General features: G+C 40.7%; 2 protein-coding genes across 6 annotated transcripts in view; both read right to left on the reverse strand.

Annotated features, from left to right (window-relative positions):
- Positions 1–4756, reverse strand: part of LOC125023376 (apoptosis-stimulating of p53 protein 1-like) — a 43656-nt gene extending 38900 nt beyond the window's left edge. The window contains exon 1 of the mRNA XM_047610586.1: positions 4304–4756. Coding sequence (XP_047466542.1) covers positions 4304–4312 — 9 coding nt within the window. The 5' untranslated portion in view covers positions 4313–4756. The remainder of the gene's footprint in view (positions 1–4303) is intronic.
- A 2151-nt stretch (positions 4757–6907) lies between these two features.
- Positions 6908–14284, reverse strand: LOC125023729 (protein tyrosine phosphatase type IVA 2-like). Of its 5 annotated transcripts, none has more exons than XM_047611209.1 (8): positions 14138–14284; positions 12258–12400; positions 12048–12173; positions 11000–11688; positions 10816–10908; positions 10305–10435; positions 9289–9363; positions 6908–9146 (listed from the first exon to the last, which is right to left on the reverse strand). In XM_047611209.1, the coding sequence occupies exons 4-8, from the start codon at positions 11093–11095 to the stop codon at positions 9035–9037; spliced, it is 507 nt and encodes a 168-aa protein (XP_047467165.1). In that variant the 5' UTR covers positions 11096–11688; positions 12048–12173; positions 12258–12400; positions 14138–14284; the 3' UTR covers positions 6908–9034. The 5 variants fall into 5 exon arrangements, with proteins under 5 accessions (XP_047467165.1, XP_047467167.1, XP_047467166.1 ...); XM_047611211.1 differs by having other exon boundaries at positions 14134–14243; XM_047611210.1 differs by having other exon boundaries at positions 12258–12397; positions 14138–14242.
- Positions 14285–14441: the final 157 nt, after the last annotated feature.

Here is a 14441-nt window from a genome sequence, read left to right on the forward strand (position 1 = left end):
AAGAGATTAGCTTAGCCCCACTACTAACTACTAAAACCACTTAACTATTCAGCTAGCCTTACCTTCAGCATGCTCCCCAGCTAGCGCGTCTCCTCCTTATCCACAGCCGCTCACTCACTCGCTCCACTGCCAGGGACACGTTGTTTACTGCGACCCTCTGTTCTTTCCCGCGATTCTTTCCCCTGATAATTTGAGAGGCCCTTAGAAGTGAAACTCTCACTGCTCTTGACCTTTTCTCGGGATTCATTTTCCTTTTCTGCTTTCAAAAAGTGAGAGGACGGCAAACTCCTCTACGCTTCACAACTCCATTTTGTCTAATTTTGCAAAACAGAAATTGCTGGTTTCTCTAGGCAACAACTTTATGCGATGAAAGATTTTCAAAAATGCATTCAATTTATATGTCTCGGTATGTGAAGACCCTAAACCGAGACCTGTTGGCTTTTTCTCATTTCTCTGCAACCAAGTAAATAACCATACATCTGAATGAGACAACAATACGTAGAGTAAACCAGACCTTTAGTGACTACCCTGTGACAGCGGTGTCCACTACTGCAGATATGTCTGCGTTGTGTAACCACAGCAAAATTAATATTGGTAGCTGGGATGGTGACATTTGTGTGGATGTGGATTATGTAACAAATGTGGTTAGATGGTGTTTGGGCTGCTTTACTTTTAAATTTTGAATGATGGCGGACTGTGTTGGGATCTGGGGATGTATTGTGCTTATACATGCTCTACCAACCATTCAAGGAGAGGAGACCCTCTGGGAGAGAAAGGATTTTCAGTCTGTGCCATTTGTCTCAGCGAGGTTTTTTTTTTTTTTTCGTCCTGTCCTGCCCATTGTCTTAGTTCTTCCTATTCACTTCGCTGCATTTCCTACAATTGCTTCAGCTCTCGGTGTACACCCAGACCCTTACTGGTCTTAAGACCTAAATGAATTCAGGAAGATGAGCTAAGAGCAGATGGTGGCAGCGGCCTACGTGGTGTAACTTGAATTTTTCTGACATTTTAGACAAAGATCTGCTCACCAGTTAAAGATGAATCATGGCAGGATAAATCAGCTAATGTGCGTATGTGAGGGGAAGGCATAACTACCTTTAAATACCACTCATGAGGACATTGTTTTAGGCAGCCCATCGACTAAAATTACAGTACACAGAGGACACAATAGTCCCAACATCCTGTGTCTCCAGTGAAGCAACTTCAAGTAGCATCTGCTAATAGACTGTAAGAATTTACAAGTATAAATATAGAGTCAGAATCTGTATGTAGTGGCACTCACTGAGGACAGTCTTGGTAGTAAGTCAACGCCGACAACTAAAACAAAGTCTTAACGGAGTAAATAAATGCAAGGGGGCAACGGCTGTCGTGTTATGAATGAGAATTATGGATGAAAACAAGCACGACTGGAAAGAAATACATCTGTGTGAGTGCAGTGGACCACAGTGACAGCTGAAGGTGATTTGCGTTCCAGACACCCGAAGCCCTGCAGCCCACACCCAAACACACACACACACACACACACACACACACACACACACACACACACACATCAGTCAGTAGCGTCTCTATAGGAACTGCATGTGACCAGTTAAACACTGGCTTCCTGCTCACTGAATAGGAAACAACCCTCACACTCGGGAGCCAGTTTAGTGTAATACTTAGAGTGTGAGTTGATAAATTGTCCAATTTCATGGTTTAATACAAAATCAACCTTCATGTTGTCATGTTCATGTATGGTGTAGTTAAGTTAATTAGTTAAGTTTGCAACATTGTAATTGGTTTGAATCTTCCATAAAGGCCCTTTGTCAGTAGTATCATCAACATTAATACAATAGGACATATGGTAGTTTGTTTTGCTAAACGTCAACCTTTTACTAGATACTATTTAGTGCTGACAATCTATGAATTTATGACACAGATAAAATGCTAATACTGAAATACTACATTTTCTGGTCAATACAAATATGCCCACAACTATAATAACTACAAATCAAGCCTTCATAGACTGAAAGAGCTAATGTCTGTATTTCTCTATTTTGCTTTGTTTACCACAGAAAGATTTCTTGATTTGTTGTTTTGATTGCTAATGTCAATGCTCACGAGTCATAAACTTGGTAACCTTAAGCTACTATTTCACAGATTGGCCTCAGTACTACCTGGCATCATGAGAAATGAAGGTAGGGACAGTGGTACTGCCAGCTCTCTGCACAGGAAAATGTGTGTTGGCTGTTTGACATTTCAGAAGAAGTTGCCAGATGATATGAGGCTCTGTTTTGCATTTGCTGAATCAATCATGTGAGCTGTTTTAGAGGCACGAGGACAAAGCTATGAGAAGAGCAGCACGGAAAAGTCAATACATTCCCTCGGCAGACTAAATAATCAAATGTGCCTGTTGATAGCACCTTTGGGCAAATACTCTCACAAGGGCTGTGAGTTATAAAGCAGTGAACTGTGGTGGAAGCTGAAAGTCCCTGGACTTCGGGTCAAATGATAACCAAAAAGTCTGAATATATATCGATATTCAAAGTGAAGTCAAAGGGTCAAGGTAAAAGCTTTCTCTCTCTCTTTCTCTTTGCAGTAAACACATCTCTATATCTTCAGTGTATTGTCTGGAGCTGACAGCCGCCCAACTCTGACACAAAGAGGTGTAGTGTTTTCTGCATTTGTGTGTGAGAAAGAGAGAGAGACATGGCAACTGAGAGGGGAAGGATAAAATGGAAACACAAAAGCTAATGTTAAGTGATTACAGGATGGCAGGTTGACACTTTCTCTATGAGAGAGGTTTTTTGCATGTTCATAAACATCTGTCAGTAAGACACGTTTCTAATCACGTAAAACGTGCAGATTTAACCGTGAACATTTTGGGTGTGAGATCCAGACTGAACAGAGATGCATGAAACTGTTTCCAGTGTTCAGGATGAATAAATGACAACTACGAAAGTGAGTGAACAAGTGCGGTTGAGCAACTGGGCGACACATGCACAACAGCATACGCGCTGTTTGTGCAACAGTGTCAGGGTGTTCCATGCAAACGCACAGACACACACTGACAAACAAAGTACAGCTTTGGATCAAGACCATGACTCCTTGACTTATATGAAGGATGAAATAGGTGTGTTACCTAATATCCATTATAAGCCATGAATACAATGAAGGAGGGAAATCCATCTATTGGACTCCACTGAACCATTAATCATCAAATGTTTATACTACTGAAAAAACAAAAGAAAAAAGAAAAGAAAAAAACAACTCACCATTATGTTACTTTGCTAATAGCGGACGACAACTGCTCGATGTCTTGTAATTCTACATTTTTACATGCGCATGTTTATTTTATTTTATTTTATTTTATTTTAACATGCTGAGCCTTTTTACTCTTTGGACAAGCTCACAACGTTTTGTATTGACAAGCAAAGAAAAGATGCAGGAATTACATTTCTGGACAGTTTTAATTTATTATTTTACTTTTTACCATAAGCATTTGCTAAGCCACATAATGTATTGTTCTGGAAGATAAACAGAGGGAAATAATGATAATAAAAAAAATCAATGTAGAGTAATAACCAAAATGCAGTAACTACACAAGCACTAGCTAATTAAGGCTAACTTCGCTATTAGCGTTTGAGAAAGCTAATTTGGATTTTTTTTCCTGATTTCTTATAATTAAAAACTAATATTTATGCAAATTCCAAAGACTAAGCCGTCCCAAATATTATTATTTTCGTGTACTTATTTGCTATACACTTAAAATGAGTCAACAGCTAAATCTTTAATCACATTGAAGGTAAAAGTGAGGAGATAACACACAGTATCCTGGTAACCGCTAATTAGCCTAGCATAGTTGCTTAGCACTAACTCCAGCTGCTGCCGGCGCAGCCTTAGAGATAATCACGTTTTGTCTTGGTGGTTTGGGTCATAGATATCAAATAATGCTTAAAGCTGTAAAGAAATACGTCAAATATTAAAATATTTATTAATTTAAATATATATCTATTGGCATATAATGATGAATATGCTTGTGCAGATAGTACAAGCTAACGTGAAGCTCATTCGTTAACGTTATTTTATTAATGTCAGTGACTATTATTAGTATTAAAGGTTAAATTCAGGGCTTTTTAAGTTATGCAGAGTCTTATCTCAAAGTTTGACTTCAAACTACAGACACCTCTGTCTGTCTCTGACGGACTGTGACTGCTCTCTGTCTTTGTACGGAGGTTAAGGGTGGTTCTGGTTTAAAAGGTGTATAAACCTTCACATCCTGCTGGATTCATTCGGGACAAACACATCAATGAAAACTCACCGGCAACATTCCTGCGGGTCAGTCCGATAGTCCTCCTGTCCCGTCAGAAAAAGAAAAAAAAAAACTTTCTTCTCCTTACTTTTCCTCCTCCCTTCGTTTGCGTGCGTGTTTTATATCGTTTCCAACGCTTTCAGATACTTTTCCATGCATCCAAGTCCTCCTCCTCCTCTTCTCTCTCTCTCTGAATCCGGCCAAATTTCCAGATGCAAGCAAACCTAAAACTCCAGCTCCTCTCCACTTTCCTCTTTCAATCCCTCCCTCTTCCTTCCTCTCTCCCCGTCACACACTCAGCTGTTTGAACCCCACAGGGGAAAATGCAGCTGTACGTTTAAAAATAATAACCTGCAAACATCCGTTGTAGTCTCATTATGAAAATGTCACTGATTGCATCCTTTGATCAGCAGCGGGCGGTCCTCTGGTTTGTTCTGCGGGGTGAACTGGGTCACGATCATCCCTCCCATCTGGCCCCGGTCTACTCCTCCTCCTCCTCGTCTTCCTCCTCGGTCTCCTCCTCCTCTTCCTCACAATAAAAACCCCGTGGGTTCGATAAAACACGGAGCAAAAGTAGCAGGCGGGACACTGTCCACTGTAATAATCCATACCATTATCCGTAACACGTTATATCGTGTTGATTAAGAGCGCCCTCTCTCGGCCGCATGAGCAACGAAAAACTTAAAACACCAGAATTCCTAATATTATCCCAGCAGGATCATTTTATATTTCTAATACACTGCTGCTGGGACACACGGACTTAAAAACAGTGATGAAGAAAGTATTTAGGTATTTCACTTAACTAAAAGTTCTACTTTCACACCGTGAAATACTCTGAACACGTGTTGACAAAAGTAACTCAAGAAAACGTATGCGAATATAATCAGGAACTGTGCACAAAATATCAAAATAAAAGCACGCTTTGATGACGACCCTTATACTTGTCTTTTACGGTATTTGTTTAAAATCCGTGATTCCTTTCAGTATTTAGTTTAATTTGAAAACATAACTTTAGTGCTTGCGCTCATTGTCTGTCCAAAAATAAAAGGAAAAGCACACTGAGACATTAAACCCTTATTAGTTCTCTTGTGCAGAAAAGCATTACATTTTATGAGTATGATCTTCTTTGTAATGTCGTCAGATATCAATAGTTTATAAAGTAGTACAATTTCCATGTTCTAGTCAAAAGTAGCTCCCAGAAATGGAAGTACTCGGTTAAATTTGTAGATGCTCAAAAAGTGCAGTTTAAAGTGGCTCTTGCAGGGCTCAGGGGTCTACTTTTTCCCCCATTTCATTCACAGCAGACTTTCAACCAAGACTCTTATTTTCTTTGGTTAGAGGAATCAATTTCAAACTGAAAATAAAAGAGATATAAAGATCTCAACTGTATATACACTGACCACACACGAGCTGAGAGCTGTTCATAGCTGTCAAAAATTCAGCAGATAATTATAGGGCCGCAGCTGTTGAAGATGTTGTACGTGAGGGTTTGCCCTCAGCGTCATGACCTCTCATTTTAAAGTCGTAATTTACAAACCATAAAAACGTGGAACCTTCGCAACTACTTTGCCGGAATTTTTTGTAGTTGTAAGTGTTTATGAGGGAAATGTTATTATTTTTTGTGATGTGGTTCACCGTTAGCACAGTCATAAATTCACAGTTCAAAAACCACTGCATGTGTCTTCTGGGTGGATCATTAAGAGCTGCGAGGGGCAGGACATTACCGCCCTCTACTGTCTATGAGCAGTCAACACACAGGCGGAGGATCCCTGTGAACTTCACCTCTAGATTTTATTTACATCTCTAGTGTAGCAGCTGTTCGGTGTATTTGATTAAGTCATATTAACTTAAAAGCACAGACATATAGCTATGGCTTACCTTCTGGTGATAAGCGAGTAGTTTCACATCCACTCAGCTGAAACGAATACAGTCTAACCAAAAGTCCTGAGATAAATAAATACTTTAATGTGATGTTCAACTTGTTTTCCCTTGAATGGAAAGCAGTCAGTGTTTTCTCTACATATTTCCTTGCTCAAGTCTCAGATTCAGTTTGTGGATATCTGTTGTATTCATCCGCTCTGGCCTTTTGTTCAAGGTTAGCTCCTGTGCGTGTTCGTTGTCAGGCCAATAATAAGTCAATAAGTCAGTCAATAATAAAAAAAAAAAACAATCAACCTCCAATCATTCGCTGTCCTAAGTGACACTGCGCTTCCACTCCGACAGCCACATTCACGCGGCATCACCACGGCCAGAGGCGAGCTCGCCCACAGAGAGTTCACAGAGTTTAGGCTCAGCTTCGCACTGGCCAGCATCCTTTCACAGTCCAATCACGGTGACCTGGAACTGCTGCACAAGCAAAACCGTGTGAGGCTAAATTACCAGAGAAAAACAAAAAAAAGTTTCCATTGGCATAATGGTCCTGATTTTTCATTATCGGACGTCATTATTGTCATGATATATTTAGGAATTTGGGATAAATAAAGTATCTATCGATCTATCTTTCTTCAAGAATTTGATCAGTATTAAGCAAATAGACACTGGCTGACGCACTGAACTGAGTTGTCGAGATGAAAAACCTCCTGTTGTTCTGTGACAAACAGTCAAACACCAACATTTACAGTACTAAACACTTTAATTTTCCAATTTGACTAATAGATTTTTTTTTCTCCATCAGACGGACATTGCACAAAGAGACAATCAATAAATAAATAAATAAATAACAGGTACAAACAGATACAGTTGACAAAGGGAAAGGAAACAAGATCCTACAGAAAAACAATAACATCACAGAGACCAAGATCTTACAAACACAGCAGCTGACCGAAGAATTACCCGGAGACAGACAACGACTACGGCCACTAAGGTTTCGGTGGCAGCCACGTTGGCTCCACAGACACAGGAACACACCAAGTATTTGACAGATTGTCCTATTAATTAGTGAAAAGCTGGGCAGCAAAACAATCTTTGTGTTTTTGCGTTAGCGAAACATCAGCCTTCTTTTGTTAAATGCTAGGCTGAAGGCAGCATCCACACTAACACTTTTTTTTTTTTTTTTTTACTTTTTGCTTAATCTCTGTCCACATGAGTGTTTTAGTGTAATCTCGTTTTATATTATCTCCTGAAAACACGTGTCGCTCCACGTTTGGGACCCATGATGCAGCTGGACACGGAAACAGTTGCAGATCGTTTCGACTAATATATTCCAGAGCAAAATGCAGAATTTAACTGCACAACAGCTACTAACACACACAACAAAGACGACAACACTTGAAGTTTATCATCTGTGTTGGATTAACCACCGAGAAGTGAAGGGGGTTGTGAAATCGATCGGAAGGTCTGAAAGTGTCGGGTTTCTTCTGGTCCAGACTAAAACGCAACCACGGAGTTTTCAAAGTAAAAGTGTTTGTTAAGGTCACAGTTTTCGGGTTCGGAGCTGTGTGAATACTGAGGAGAAACGTCGAAAGGCTTAACATTTAAGCCTGTCGAATCTAAAAGTGTATCAGTGTGGATGCAGCCTAATAGCAAATCCTCTACTATCGTCCAACTGTGCATCCAGGAGTGTTATCATGCAGATTACCACCCAATATAATCTACGCTTAATAGTCAGCAGGAGGATTATGATCTGATAGTGTATACTGCCATCGCTCATCGCTGTGTATGATTAAATATACAGGTATATGTATAGAGATTTTATTTGTTGTTAATGTTTGAGAGCTAACAGAATAATCTACCAAAATATTTAAGTGTTCCTTTGTTAATACATTCACCAACTGGGCTTTAATTTGTTGGTTCACTGGCATTGGTGACATTATGACGGTCAGCGCTGAACATTTACAGCCAACACAGATTCACATCGTTTCTTTCTAGAGAAGCAGCCTACGGCTCCACTCTGGGACATATGTTATAGGTAGGTCAATTTTACTCTTGTTTGATAAAAGTGTGTCCCACGTTTGCATCAGACTGAGGACACTTTCCTCACGCTCATCTCTTTTTTTTTATCCTGACTTGCTGAAATTCTTCGTCACGTGCGCCTCGATCTGGCTGCAGGACGTCGATTTGGTCAGTGTGGATGGTTGGAAATGAATGAGCAAGTTTCAGGATTGTTGTTCAATAACTCAGCACTACTCTGAATGTACATGTTGTGAGCTTTTTTTTTTTTTTTTTTTGAGTATTTTTAGAGTTGTCGCTTAGAACGAATATCAAGCTGCTGTCAAACACACCAGGTCTACAGATGCTACATTGATCATGATGTCTGATCCAAAATTAAAGAGTTTGAAAGAGCAACTTGCAGGTTGTCAACTCAAGTCAATTGACGAGCATCTCTATCTGGGCCGAAGTAACAGCTTTTACTCCCGTTTATACCGATAAGCCTGCAAATGAGTCAGGAAATATAAAATGAAAAATTAGCCAAAGAGGTCAACTCACTAAATGACAGTTGCTCACATTCATTATGGTGTAATCAGACACATTGATTTTAAATGAACTAAGGATTTAAATTGTAAAAATTTCAACCTGCAAGTTGCTGTTTAAAGTCAAACAATCTTCACTTGTAATAGTAAACAGTGAGAAGGTGAGCTTTGGAGCAGTTGTTTTGAATTTTTACAAACAAACAAGCTTTCAGTTCTGTCTGACTTTAATTCAAATAAAGAGTATTCCTGGGTACTTTGCTACATGTTCGGGCGGGGTTACAAATCAAGGAACAGAGATAAAAACTTCTAACGCCTTCACTTTTTAAAATGCCTACTGTACGCAGCAGCTCTGTCCGTTAGCGTCTTTGGAGCGCAGACACAGTTTGGGCTTGTAGTTCTCAAGGTAATGCAGCTGCTTGGCGTTAAGCGCTCCACGACGCTTCCTGGGGGGGAAAAAAAAAACGGAGACGTGATGCTCAAAAAGAAACGATATTCAAGAAGTGAGAGATGGATGTGTGGGCAGTTAAAAGGGCAGAACAAAATGAAAGGAAGCAACACAAAGGAACCACGAGGACTGGTACTCACTGTCTGATTAAGTGCACTGCATCTTCATATTCCATCCCACACTCAATGAGAGCCAGGGCCACCAACACAGGAGCTCTGAGGACACATCCAGACAGTGTCACACATTTCGGATCAACTTCTCACAATGTCGCTAATTCTGTGACTCACATCGCCTGGTTTGTTTTTTGGTAATGTTTAAAGAAAGAAAAACATGAGCACAGCTAATGTTATTGACACACCAAGGAGAGCTATTGACGGCGTAGGGTGACTGTGACGCTGTCTCATATAGCCTGGACAAAAAGGTTTCACTTGTCCGCAGACTACAGTCAATGACCAGCTGGCACATGCATTCACGTGCCACTTCATTAGACACACTAGTGAAAACAAATGAAAATGCATTTCTTTAATATAACTCAGAGCTTTCATTTTGGAGGCTGTGGGCTGGTGTACTATTGAACTGTTCTGTGTTGTACTGACGTGTTTCTATTCCATTTCAGTGAGTGAGCTCAGCTAAATGTCCCTTTATACCACAAACTACATCCCCCAAAACGAGAAAATTATATCACCTTTCTGATTTCACTTTAAACTGAAGATTATATCAGTGAATAAGAGGGATTTAGTGGAGCACTATCACATTAGAAAGGACTGTGCTTCAAAGAATGGAGTTCACTAGTGTTACTAATGGTTTAGCAAGTGAGCGTACATTCCATGCTACGTAAAAGCGCACAACCCTTCCCAGCAAGTCACAAAACGAGAGCCACAGATGTTCAACGGCGGCCCGGCACCAGCGACGGCCGGCCATCAGCTTGGTGCGTCAAAGCTTTAACCAACAACGGAGGTTAAGTTAAAAGCAGATTACAGCGGCTGGTATTGTGCCATTTTAAAAGAGGCCCACAACAGAGCTTAATACACAGAGCTGAACAAACTGCCCGTTCACTCCATGGTTTACATAACAGATTGCTTGCATATCTAAAATAATTCCCTCACATGTAATGAACACAATACAAAAGCAAACCGCATTTCAGCTTCGTACTGACCGTCCCAGTCCGGCAACGCAGTGCACAGCCACACAGGAGCCGGGCTCCTCTCTGAACTTCGCCTGCAGCAGACTCAGCCAGTCATCAACAATCTGGTCTGGGGGGGCAGAGCCATCATCAAATGGCCAATCCTGGAAAAAGACATGTCTTTATTGCAGACTACATATTGTTTGTGGTTTTGTGATCTTAAGTTGTTCTATTGCTGAAGAACGTTCTAGAAGTTGCTGCATCTAACCTGTACTAACAGCTTTGGAAAATCAGCTGATGCCGTGCTATGTTCGCTGCTGCCAGTTTATAAAGAAAGTGCAAAGGAAGCTCTATAACCAGCCACTGTAGCATGATTACAACACTTCATTACTGTACTCTGTTAAAGTGATTTATGTGTGTATTTATTTAGATGTTTGGGTCATCTAATCCCATAATGGCAGGGATGTACTTAGACAGCTCTGAGTCATGATCCATCTCTTGTCTTCACTTATAAAAGACCAACAACACCCCAGGGTGTACTTACCACGACTTGTATGCCTTCTTGTTCCACTGGTGTCTTGTCATACGTGGCAGTGCACACCCTCACCACGGTGTTAACGCCAAATGCCTTGAGATCCTGCACAACAAAACACATTGAATTTACTGCAACACGACCGTCTCTTCTTTCAGGATAAGAAATGACACATAGTAAGAGAAACACGTGGTACCTCTATGAATCTTCCCATTTGTGCATTGGTGGGATTGTGCGTGATGAGAAATCTCAGACAGTCGTAAGAAATCTCCACTGGAGCTGGTCGGTTCATTTTCAGGGTTCCCAATGAAGAACAAAGGCCAGAAAAAAAGGACTGTGCTTCAAAGAATGGAGTGATAGGGAGTCCTCAAAAATAAAAAATAAAAACGTCTTCTGGATGTTTTTAAAAAAAGCTATTAAAAAAAAGCTTCTACTTAAAGAAAAACTCAACAATTAATTCCACTACTATATCAATATTGTTCCGGAAAAAGCAAAAATGTTCTATTCCTTTGATAATGAAAAGTACAAACTAAAGAAACTATTTTTTGGTAAAGAAGTAGGCAGAAAAAACTTCCTTGGCAATAAAGGACAAACTAAAATTGGCTTGGTCAAAAAAACTTAGCAGAACGAAGACCGGTGAGAACCCACTCAAAGTTCTGAAGAAAAAAAAAGCTCGGCCTTTCCTTTCTATTAAATCTGTTAGCCCATTCGGAGAAGACTTCCACAAATCCAGGCAGAAGAAGAAAAAAGGAAAAGCAGGAAAGAGGAAGAGTAAAGAGAGTAAACTCCTGTGCTGGAACCAACTCCTCCACTTCTCCCCAGGACACGTTGCAGACTGAAGGTTGGCTTGTCTTCATATGGGTCGAACAGGATGGCAGTAAGGACCTATGAGGACACAGAGATTCACTGCTTCACTGCTATAAGCAAGCATGACTAAAAGTAATGTTTCATTATAAAAAATCTCTACGGTCCTATTTCAGTTGTGACTCTAATGTGAGCATGTTTCATCTGAAAACCAACTCTGCATGGATTATATTGAAATAGTTATTATTTCTTGGGTCAAGCTATGTGGGGCTAGCCTGGTGTGGTCAAACTCAAGAAGTGAAACACCATCTGGATTTCATCATGGTGCCTGCTTCAACCAATACGTAGATAAAGTGATTACTGATTGCAACAAGTGTTCCTGTGTTAATATAACATAATAAACAACCTTAATGTTATGTACAGTGAGTGTTGTGCACCACCTGTGTGTATGAATGGCAGTGATTGTGCCTAGCTGGTGTCTCCTGTTCACTTGTCCACAATAAGCAGCAGGTGCTGGGCTTGGCAAAACTCCCCTCCGAGCCTCGCAAACGCCATACATGTGCAGCCTGGGAGAGACAAAGTCATGATCAGGTGCGACTGTGTAGCGGCCGGTTCTCACTGCATCGACACACGAGGGCCTGTGTACTCACTGCGCTGAGAGCTGAGGAGCTGGTTCATTGAGCGGACACAGGAGAATGTGACGGCTCCGGGATGTAGACACACCATTGATGATGATGCTGCTGCTTTTTCTGGGTCCTGGCTGACAATGGCCCGCTAGCTTAGTGCTAACCTGCTGTGTAGAAGAAAACATGTTATTGTTATGCGCAATGTATACTATCACGCATGGCTACGCAAGGACCTTGCCAGTGTCAATCTCGCTCACTCTGTAAAAACTTCACCGTTACGCCAGTTGGGTTTATTTTTTATTTCTGCTTCCTGCTTCACTTTCAACATTGGAGACTGAAACTTTCACCAAAATTTCGCAGTCATACAAATGTCTGTATCACCAAACCTCCTTGTTAACCTTACAGGTTTTTATCCAAAACAATCAATTCGAAAATCGCGGAGATGAATAAACTGCGGAAACAGGTTCTACTAACAAGAGGACCGACAGCTGTTGCGCTCTGCATCACTGCAGCGAGTAGTTACATTTCTGGGGAGGCGCACATCACCTACGGAGTGATGCTCTGCGTAGGGCCGGGGTTGACGCAGAAGCATAAAGTACGCATTACTCAGCTTCAGTGTCGTGTGTTTCTGGATGTAAACCAGTTTAAGTGTTGCTAATTCGTCTATGTATGTGTAACAGGGTCAAATATACAGTACTGTACAGTATACAGTATTATAATTACACAAAATCTGTTTCACTTTAAATTGTTCTTACCTGATATGTTTGTCCTCCTAAGTTGTTATGTGGAATCTTTAAAACTGAGCTACTGTACCCCTACGTTTATTTTCGGGGGTCCCCCCACCACCACCCCTATAAATGTGTCTCCCGCCTTTACCTCTCCCCTTTTCTTGTTGTGCTCTGGAGAGGTAAAGCGACACAGTAGTCACGGAGATTTATGTGTTTTAGCTATGTGCTAAAGCTATACTGTTAAAGTTCGCTCGCTAGCTTAAAGCTAACATATTTCTGTCCTTTAATGCGTGATTTTGTTTTCATTTATACTTTCGTCAGGTATGCTTTTCTGTGTTTTAATGTATTGTCGGCCCTTTTCCTGTTGTGCTCTGGAGAGGAGCTCATGTTGTTCGTGACTGATGGGAGGATTTTGTTTTCATTTATACTTTCGTCAGAGAATAAACGGAGACTGCCTCCTCCAAAGAAATCCTGGTCTGGGCCATTAATCCTCATCACACAACGCAGAGGTAAAAACTAGCCGGTTACATATGCTAACCGAGAGAGTTAAAATTATCCAAGTGGAAGCTTATTTGAACACGGATAACAGAAGAAAATATTACATTTTATCAGAATGTACGTAGAGTTACATGGAGGGACTGTCCATACAAACAAATAGCGGTTCATTTCTAAGATAACGTTACGTTCAGTTAACGTTACCTACCTAAATCAAGGGTCAGCTGTGATGAGAGTAAAAAAAAGAGCTAACTAATCCGAATAACGTACAATTTGAAGCTCGTTGTTTATCTAGTGAAACAGCTGTCAAGAAAATGTGTGTTAACGTTGGTTTGTGATAACGTTAAATTACCGAACGGCTAGCTAGCTAGCTCAACAACAACCCCGACAAATACGTAAACTGTCACAACAAAGGTCGTGATAAAATGTTAACACATGGTTTAGACACTGACTCACTGGACTCAATCAATTGTGGCTAATGTCAATGCAAGATCCGCCAGCCAGGTCATGGAAAAATCAGGTCAACAACCGTGTTCACGGTGTAAAACGGCAAGCTAACACGTCCAAGCTCAGAGCATCCGCCGGACTTCAGCCTTCAGCGCAGTGACCTTGTTAACGCGGACAACGTGTTAGCTAGACTGCATCGACGTTAGACACGAAGGATTCACGATAGGTACTTACAAAACGCAGTAGTTTCGCGAAAAATCCAGACGCGTCTAATGACAGAGGAGAGTCTGAAAGGAAGACATGTTGAACAGAGATGTCAAGTCAGCCGGAATAACGACACCACTTCCGGTTGCAAACGTTTAAAAATAAAACCATTTCCGGTGTGGTTCAGTTTTGTGATTTACACACTTGACAAAAAAGGAAACGTACAACAAAACAACCAAAAGATTTAACTCTTCTACATTTTACAACATAGAAATCTGATTCTTACATTTTAATGTATTTTAATAGATAGATAGATAGATAGATAGATAGATAG

The sequence above is a fragment of the Mugil cephalus genome, chromosome 17, assembly GCF_022458985.1.
Source record: "Mugil cephalus isolate CIBA_MC_2020 chromosome 17, CIBA_Mcephalus_1.1, whole genome shotgun sequence".
Lineage (NCBI taxonomy): Eukaryota > Metazoa > Chordata > Actinopteri > Mugiliformes > Mugilidae > Mugil > Mugil cephalus.